At 49.6% G+C, this 9,190-nt stretch overlaps 1 protein-coding gene across 2 annotated transcripts in view; it reads left to right on the forward strand.

Annotated features, from left to right (window-relative positions):
* The window catches only part of Fgr (FGR proto-oncogene, Src family tyrosine kinase), a 27,871-nt gene that overhangs the window by 6,857 nt on the left and 11,824 nt on the right, over positions 1-9,190 (forward strand). Inside the window, exons 2-5 of one of the 2 annotated variants that reach the window (XM_021159617.2) lie at positions 3,293-3,355; positions 5,209-5,402; positions 6,261-6,363; positions 7,770-7,868. In XM_021159617.2, the coding sequence (XP_021015276.1) occupies positions 5,219-5,402; positions 6,261-6,363; positions 7,770-7,868 (386 nt within the window). In that variant the 5' untranslated portion in view covers positions 3,293-3,355; positions 5,209-5,218. The remainder of the gene's footprint in view (positions 1-3,292; positions 3,356-5,208; positions 5,403-6,260; positions 6,364-7,769; positions 7,869-9,190) is intronic. The other variant, XM_029476829.1, reaches the window with a different exon arrangement.

Here is a 9,190-nt window from a genome sequence, read left to right on the forward strand (position 1 = left end):
CTTTCTTTCTTTCTTTCTTTCTTTCTTTCTTTCTTTCTTTCTTTCTTTCTTTCTTTCTTCCATTCCTTCTTTCATTCTTTTGTTTTGTTTTGTTTTGTTTTGTTTTTCTGAGACAGGCTTTCTCTGTGTAGCCCTGGCTGTCCTGGAACTCACTCACTTTGTAGACCAGGCTGGCCTCGAACTCAGAAATCCGCCTGCCTCTGCCTCCCAAGTGCTGGGATTAAAGGCGTGCGCCACCACGTTCCAGCTCTTCTTTAACTCTTTCTTTTTTCCCCTGCTACTGGAGATCAAACCTGGAAGTCAGGGCCTTGTGCGTGGTAGACAGGCACTCCACAGCCTCAGCCCTGGATTCTGCAGCACCAGGTCTTGCTCTGTGTAGCCTGCACCAGCCTCAAAATTGTTAAGCTCCTGCCCCACATACTGGAGTGCTAAGATTATGGGGGTGCACTACTACGCTGGTCTTCTGGTGTTCTTCATCTGGACTGCTGTCTCTTTGTCTCTGCCTGGGGTTCTCTCTGGCAGCGAGGTGCTGCCTCACTCACTGGCATTGACTCCGGGGAGCTCATTCGCTTCCTTCCCGGGCCCAGCCATCAGGAAGCTGCTCCGTTCGCTCTAAATCAGCCACAGTGGGAATATTTACACCATGAAAATTAGCCGATGCTACAGAATTGGAGCTTGGGGTTTTTGTTGTTGGTTGTTGTTATTGTTGTTTTGGTTCCTTTCCTTTCTCCCTAGTCCCTGAAAACCAGTTTATGAACACACCACCCCATCTTCTCCTCTTCATCTTCACACCTCCCTAGCTGCCTGTGTCTCTCCCTGTTTCTCTATATTTCTCAGTCTCTGCCTCTTTTTTTCCTCCCCATCTTTCCATTGGTTCATGTGGTCACATCCAGTGTGGTTCTTGGCTGCACCAGGGCCTCAAACACATCCCCTGTCACCAGGCCTGAGTCCTTCAGTATACTCATATGGGAAAACCAGATCCCCTTAGGACCACAGACACCCTCAGAGTCTGGGTGTGACAGAGCCCTGGAGGCTGTCCAAATTTGCCTGCTGGTTGTCACCCTGACAGTAGACAGTACTCTTGTTCAGCCCACAGAGCTGCTTTCTCTTTGAACCTTCTTCCTCTTGCACTGGCAGACAGATTATGGGGGCTCCCTTGTGTGGGATATGCCCTAGCGATATACACTTGGGTATTATTGCAAGTGGCAACATTGTGCCTACTGAGGGCTGCTGGGCTGTGTAAGTTTGTATCCTATAGAGGAGGCTTTGGGGAGGGCTGGGTCTCCAGGGGAGGACTGTGTCCCAGTCCCAGTAGGTCCTACCCAGGCAGTACTTTTGCATATGATTTCTGAAACCACTACATCTCTTTCTCAGCAACAAGCAATGCAGGGAAGTGGCTCAGATTCTAGTCCCAAACGATGGGATTCCTCACGTGGGTGACCTTAGGCAAATATCTAACTGTCTCTACTATTCAGTTGCTAGGGAGGGTAAAATGAGACGATGCAGGCAAAGTGTCTAAAGTGGCCATAGATACCCAGGAAAGAGCTATATATTTTTTAATCTTACCGTTCTTGTGGAGAGGTTGCATGCTGTGTGTATGTTCACATGTAATATGTGTGTGCTCACATGTGTGCACTGGATGAGGGCTGTAAGTCGGTGTTTGTATGATACAATCACAGATGCATGTCTCTGAAATCAGTGTGGATGAATTTAGTCTTTATAGCTGGTGTGTTGCTGAGAAATTGCATAATGTCTGAGCTGCATTACAGGAGACCTGTGTAGCTCGGTCCAGGTTCTGCTTGTGTTTTGGTGAGAGGAGTTTTGCTCTCACCTGTAGCCCTTCCATATTACCCAATCTCTCCTCCCTTTTTCTCTGAACCCTCTTCAGCTAGGCTCTGGTGGTGGTGGTGGTGGGGCTCTCTTCCCTCCACATCCTCCCCCACCTCCCTCCCCTGCCTGAACAGCCTGGAAGGCTGGGCCCCTTCAGACATACTGGTCCCTCACTCCCTGGGGTTGTGGGGATCCTGAGGTGACCATCTCAGTAAGGCTGAGGGAGTAGCAACTGTTTTGGGCCGGCCTCTTGACACAGCCTGCCTCGCAGCACACCACGGGCATGATATGCTAACTCTTCACCTCCAGACACAGATGATGTTTTTAGTAAAAGAAAGGTTTCCTGGATCAGTGAGAGACGGGGGTAAACTGGATGGGAGCTGTGACCTTCAGGCCCCCAGTGGGGGACCCTGGCTGGCTGTCCCTGGTCTAGCCCCGCCCTACATCACTAGATGTGTCACATCTTAGGAAACCAGGCTTCTCCCCAGGCACTTCCTCTCTGCGTGTTGCAATGGGGGAGTTTTTCCGGCAGGGGTGGGGTGGGGTGGGGTGAGGACCCCTTGCTCAATGACCTTTTCGAGGAGTGGCTCGCAGGACATAGCTGCTGGGGAAAGTTTGGCTTGTTCCCAGATCTCTTCAGGAGACTATAGTGGCCCCAGCTTCCTTCTTGGGCCTCTCCCTAACCCTGGTCTGTGGGAGACTGTCACTTTCATCCTGGCACCAGAGATGGGCATAGGTCTGCCTGGATTGGCCCAAGATGAGGGCGGAGACTGGGTTCCAGGATCAGGCTCCTTTTTAAGAGATCTTGACTGACTGGGAGCTAAGCACAGCTTGGTAGTTGCACAGTGTGAAGGATGAACCTAAGAACAACACCGAAAGCCGGGCAGTGGTGGCGCACGCCTTTAATCCCAGCACTCGGGAGGCAGAGGCAGGCAGATTTCTGAGTTCGAGGCCAGCCTGGTCTACAAAGTGAGTTCCAGGACAGCCAGGGCTATACAGAAAAACCCTGTCTCGAAAAACCAAAACCAAAACCAAAACAAAACAAAACAGAAGAACAACATTGAGTGTGTGAGCATGCCAAGCTGAGATGCATCCAAGTATACAAGTCCATATATGTGTGTGCAGAGGCGTCTAGGTACCGATGTGTGTGCGCTGCTGTGCACCAGAGCTCACCGGAGAGCAGTGTGGCTGTGCAGTGATGTCAGCAAGGACACTCACTCCAGCATCCGCTGTGATGCTGTGTGACTATGTCTGTGTGTGTCTTCTTGCCACATCTCAGGTGGGACCGAGTGTGCAAGAGCTGGCACAAGTTGTGTGTCCTACGTAGGGATGGATATGGAAGTCAGGATGGGCCAGAGCTCAGGCCTTCTGGCTTCCTGAAGAGGTTGGGATCTGGGCAGCTGGCTGCAGAAATACTGACAAGGCCTGCTTTATCTTTCCTGCTGTTCTGTCTCACCCTCAGGTTTCCGGCACCTCCCAGGGATCATGCATCAGTCCTACTGACCCAGGAGTAGGGGTCTGTGGGGTGAGTAGGGTGGGAAGTGCAAAGAGGCTTTCAGGGTCAGGAAACAGGGTAGGGTGGCCTTTCTGGGCCCCTGCAAAGCCTGCCTTCCAGCCCCTTCCAACTACAAGGGCCCTGTTGCTAGGAAACGGATAGAGGAGCCAGAATGAGGCAGCTTGAGAGGCTGGAGGCTGGACTCATGACAGGAAATGGCCTTGATCCCCCTCTGCAGGGAATCTCCAGGTGCAGGCACTCTGGCCTCCAACATTCACAAACACAGGCAGCTTTGCAGATGTGTGTTACAACACACACACTCCAGTGCACGCCTGCACACACACACACACACACACACACACACACACACACACACACGAGAGGGAGAGAGAGCGAGAGAGAGAATGCAAACGCACACACATGCACACACACAGATGCACACACAATTCCTTGCCCACCACATCTATATAGACATACATTCACATAACCAAATACATGTAACAGACGTGAATACATTTTTGTTTTTGAGATGAGGTCTTCTGTAGCTCAGGTTTACCTAAAATTTGATATATGGCTCAGAATGGCCTTGAACTTCTGATCTTCCTGTTTCCCTCTCCTAAAGCTGGGATTGCAGGACCACACCACCAGGCTGAGTTTATGAAGTACTGGGATCGAATCTAGTACTTTATGCATGCTAGACAAACCCTCTACCAACTGAGCTTTGTCCCAAGGTCAGCACATTCTTCTACACACAGAGACATTCTCCCAAAACTGCACACACACACACACACACACACACACACACACACACACACACCAAACACATGTCTAGAGACACATAAATACACACAGGGGAGAAGAAATACCTTAAAGGAATCACAGAAACCTAACGTATCATAGCAACAGGGGTCAAAGTGCATAAACTGAGCGGAAGACTAGAGAGATGGCTCAAGTAAGAGCACTGGCTGCTGTTTCACACGACCCAGGTTCAATCCCCAGTACCCACACAATGGTTCACAATTGTCTGTAACTACAGTTCCAGGGGGTCCAAAGCTGGCTTCTGGCTTCCCTGAGTACCAGGCATGAGCATGGTACATAGACACACATGCAGGCAAAACACCCAATGCATGTAAAATAAATTAATTAAAAATAAACAAACAAACAAACAAACAGAGCTGGGCGTGGTGACACACACCTTTAATCCCAGCACTTGGGATACAGAAGCAGGTGGATTTCTGAGTTCGAGGCCAGCCTGGTCTACAAAGTGAGTTCCGGGGCAGCCAGGGCTACACAGAGAAACCCTGTCTCGAAAAAACAAAACAAAACAAACAAACAAAACAAAACAAACCAGGAGTGGTAACACACATCTTTAATCTCAATACTTGGGAGGCAAAAGGAGACAGAGCTCTGTCAATTCAAGACCAGCCGACTCTACAGGGTGAGATCTAGACTAGCCAGGCATATCCAAGGAGACCGTGTCTAGAAAAATAAAAGTGCCTCAGCCATTAGGAGGCGGAAGCAGAGTGATCAGGACATCAGGTTGCTTGGCTACAGAGTGAGTTTGAAGCCAGCCTAAACTACAGACCCTGTAGACCCATCACCAACAGAGAAGACATAGCCAACACATCAACATCCTGATGCAGAAATCCATCTGAGCTGTTGCCCTAGAGGCATGGGAAAGCCACACACTCTTTCCAAACAAGAACACAGCTAGAAGGCAGGCCAAAGGTGACCCTTACATAGAAAGACCCCAATTTGGGCCAGAGAGTGGTAGCTCCATGTTTGTGTGAATCTATGTATACACACACACCCCTGTGTGCTTAGGGTGGTGGTACACCAGCCAGGGACCCTGAATTATGAGGCCTGTCCCCTTTCTGCATCAGGGCATCTGGAATGGGCTGTGTGTTCTGCAAGAAGTTGGAGCCTGCATCCAAGGAGGATGTGGAAGGGGACTTCCGGAGCCAAACGGCTGAAGAACGCTATTACCCTGACCCCACTCAAGGCCGGACTTCGTCCGTCTTTCCTCAGCCCACCAGCCCTGCTTTCCTCAACACTGGCAACATGAGAAGCATCTCAGGTGGAACTCTAGGGCTGGGCACAGCTGCTGTCTGGGTGCTGGGGAAAACTCAGGAAAGGGGAGACTCAGACTTGTCCTGAGAAGCCCCTAGAGTGATATAGGAGACAGCTCTATTCTCTAGCTCAATGTAGCTAAGTCCGTGTGTGTAAATCTACCCTAGGAGCCCAGTTTGGGTCTTTTTCTGTTCTCGCTAAAGAGGGATTCCAGTAAGGCTCTCTGGTGCTCTCTGGCGCTCTCTCTGTCTCTGTCTGTCTGTCTGTCTGTCTGTCTGTCTTTCTGTCTGTCTCTCTCTCTCTGGAATCTGGGATGCAGCTTCCTTGGTTCCCCTTTCTCAATCCCCTCTCTGGCTTTCTCTCTCTCTCTGGTTTTATCTGTCTGACTCTATGTATCTCAGTCCCTCTCTGTATGTGTTTGTGTGTCTGCCTGCTTGTCTGTCTCTGGCTCTCTCTCTGGCTCTCTGAGTCTCTCTCTCTCTCTCTCTCTCTCTCTCTCTCTCTCTCTCTCTCTCTCTCTCATACACACACACTTCTATCCTCTTACATGTCACTTCAGAAGGTGAGAAGTGTTCTTGGTGGGGAAGCAACTTAGTCACTTTCCACAGGGTAAGAGGAACATTAGGCTATTTGTCCTGGACCTAGAGGGACAAGCTATGAAACCTAAATCAGAAACCCCGCCTGTCCCTGAACTCCTTTAGGAACATCGTAGAGGCAGGGAGATACAGTGTTGGGCTAGGGAACTAGAATCTGGGATGTGGCAGGGAGGTACAGAGCTGGGCAAGGGAACTGGAATCCGGGATGCAGCTTCCTTGGTTCCCCTCTCTAAATCCTCCTTTGCTGAGCAGCTCTGACTCCTCCGCAGGGACCGGAGTGACCATATTCGTCGCCCTGTACGACTATGAGGCCAGGACAGGGGATGACCTCACCTTCACCAAAGGCGAGAAGTTCCACATCCTGAACAATACGTAAGTGACTGGGCTACCCTGCTGAGGACATGGCCTGGGCTGGGAGCAAATCCCAGAGAGGACAAAACTCTGATCCCTGGCTAGAAAGCTGCAGCCTGGTGGGGCCGTAGAAGCCAATAAAGCTCCCAGGTGAGGACTGGGAACAAAATGCAGGGGTGGGAGAACAGGGCAAGCATGTGGGCCTTGAGTTCCTAAAGCCCCGAAAAGAAATGGTGATAGCAAGGAAACCCTGGGTGATTGCAGGAAGAGGGAAGATGAAGGACTGGAGACACCAGCAGAATACTAAACCTGGTCCCCCAGGGTAGCTGTGATTGAGGAAGGCTTCCTAGAGGTTTATAAGCTGAGACCAGAAAAATAAGCAGACAGTAGAGGAAGAGGTGAGAAAAGAGAGAATAAGACCAACCAATGATTTCTAGAGAGCTCCAAGTGGTTGCATGGGGGTAACATAACGAGTGAGGCGCAGGGCTGGGCAGATGGCTCAGGACAGGTTTAGGGTGCCTGCTACCAAGCCTGACCACATGAATGTGACCCCTAGAACACCCTCTACATGGGGAAAGGGGGGGAAATTCGCTCCTGCACATTCCTTTCTTTTCTTTTTTTTTCTAAAGATTTTTTTCATTATTATATCTAAATACACTGTAGCTGACTTGAGACGCACCAGAAGAGGGCGTCAGATCTCATTACAGATGGCTGTGAGCCACCATGTGCTTGCTGGGATTTGAACTCAGGACCTTCGGAAGAGCAGTCAGTGCTCTTACCCTCTGAGTCATCTCTCCAGCCCCTGCAAGTTATCTTTTGACCTATAAACACACACTAAAAACTAACAATTAAAAAAAAATGCCTAGTGGGCGGTGGCATGCACATCTTTAATGCCAGCACTTGGGAGGCGGAGGCAGGCAGATTTCTGGGAGTTCAAAGCCAGCCTGGTTTATAGAGTGAGTTCCAGGACAGCCAGGGCTCCACAGAGAAACCACATCTTGAAAAACAAACAAACAAACAAACGAATGAATGAATGAATGAATAGAAAGTAGAAGTTGGAGAAGGAGACACGGAGAACATGCAGACGGTCAGAATCCATGGACATTTAAAGCTGTGTTGTAAAGCCTGAATTTTATCTAAGAAGGACCTCTGTAGCCTCTGGGAATGTCCAGTGGGGAGGGAAGCTCGTCAGCATCCATGCATCTGCTCAGTGGAAGAACAAGATGGAAGAGCCTAGGGACCCTCAAACACATTCCCATCTCAGGGAAAACAGTGGGGGCAGCTGCAAAGGCAGCCAGACAGGCAAAGGAAAGCGCTTGGAGTGGGGAGGGGAGCGAAGGTGAGGTTTGGCCGGGCCACTCTCCAGCTAATGTGGCCCAGGCTGGACCCCAAGTGCTGCTGACTACCCCTGTGTTCTGTGTCTACAGGGAGTATGACTGGTGGGAGGCTCGCTCCCTGAGCTCGGGACACAGAGGCTATGTTCCCAGCAACTATGTTGCTCCTGTGGATTCCATCCAGGCTGAAGAGTGAGTACAGTTGGGTCCAGCCCTGTGGAGAAATCCCTGGCGCTAACTTCCAAGGCCAAGGCCATCACTTAGGAAATGATGGGGCCCACTCTGAGCGCCCCCCCCCCATATAATGGTAAGGAGCCGGACAGTGGTGGTGCACACCTTTAATCCCAGCACATGGGAGGCAGAGGCAGGCAAGTTTCTGTGAGTTCAAGGTCAGCCTGGTCTACAGAATTATTTCCAGGACAGCCAGGGCTACACAGAGAAACTCTGTCTCAAAGGAAAAAAAAAGAAAAGAAAAAGTAACAGCAGATAACACAGCAGGTGCTGTGTTCTGTAAATGAGGGCTTGCTGTGTGGTCCAGATAGAAACTCTATTGTTCTGTTTTACAAATGAGGAAGCTGGCCAGGGTCTTTAATCCTAGCACTTGCAAGGGAGAGGCAGGTGCATCTCTCTGAGTTTGAGGTTAGCCTGGTCTGCATAGTGAGTTCCAGGCCAGACAGAGAGACTTTGTTTAAAAAAAAATAAAACATCAAATGAGGAAGCTGAAGTGCAGAGAGAGTGAATAATCTGCCCAAGGTTTCCTAGCTAGAGTCGGATGGAACTGGTGTGTGAACCCAGCTAGACATATACCATGTGCTAGTCAGTATATACCTTGCCTATCTGTAACAGTAATATTATGCCAAAAGTCTATGTGTATGTGTCTGCTTACATCTATCGTAGCAGAGAGAGTGTAGAATTTATAAAGGAAAAGTGTGTAAGAATTCCTGAGAGTGGGAGGTGTGGCCAGGGATTACTACCCATGAGCTTTCAAGCCTATAATGGGTGGGAACTATAGAGATGGCCCAGTGGTCAACAGTGCTGGACTTCCCGGCACCGAAGACAGAAGCTGGCACCCATCTGTGACTCTAGGGGATCGGACACTCTCTTCTGACTTTTATAGGCACACGCATATGCATGCATGTGCACGCGTGAGCACACACACACACAGAGCAAACACTCACACATACACATAAGTAATATTATTATTATTATAAAATCCTTTGTTTTTCAAGACAGGGTTTCTGTGTAGCTTTGGCTGTCCTTGAACTCTCCCTAGATCAGGCTAGCCTTGAACTCAAAGAAATCCACCTGCATCTGCCTCCTAAGTGCTGGCATTAAAAGTGTGTGCCACCACTGTCCAGCCAAATTAATCTTTTTTTTTTTTTAAAGATTTATTTATTTATTATATGTAAGTACACTGTAGCTGTCTTCAGACACTCCAGAAGAGGGCACCAGATCTTGTTACGGATGGTTGTGAGCCACCATGTGGTTGCTGGGATTTGAACTCTGGACCTTCG

This window comes from Mus caroli, chromosome 4, assembly GCF_900094665.2.
Source record: "Mus caroli chromosome 4, CAROLI_EIJ_v1.1, whole genome shotgun sequence".
Classification (NCBI taxonomy): domain Eukaryota; kingdom Metazoa; phylum Chordata; class Mammalia; order Rodentia; family Muridae; genus Mus; species Mus caroli.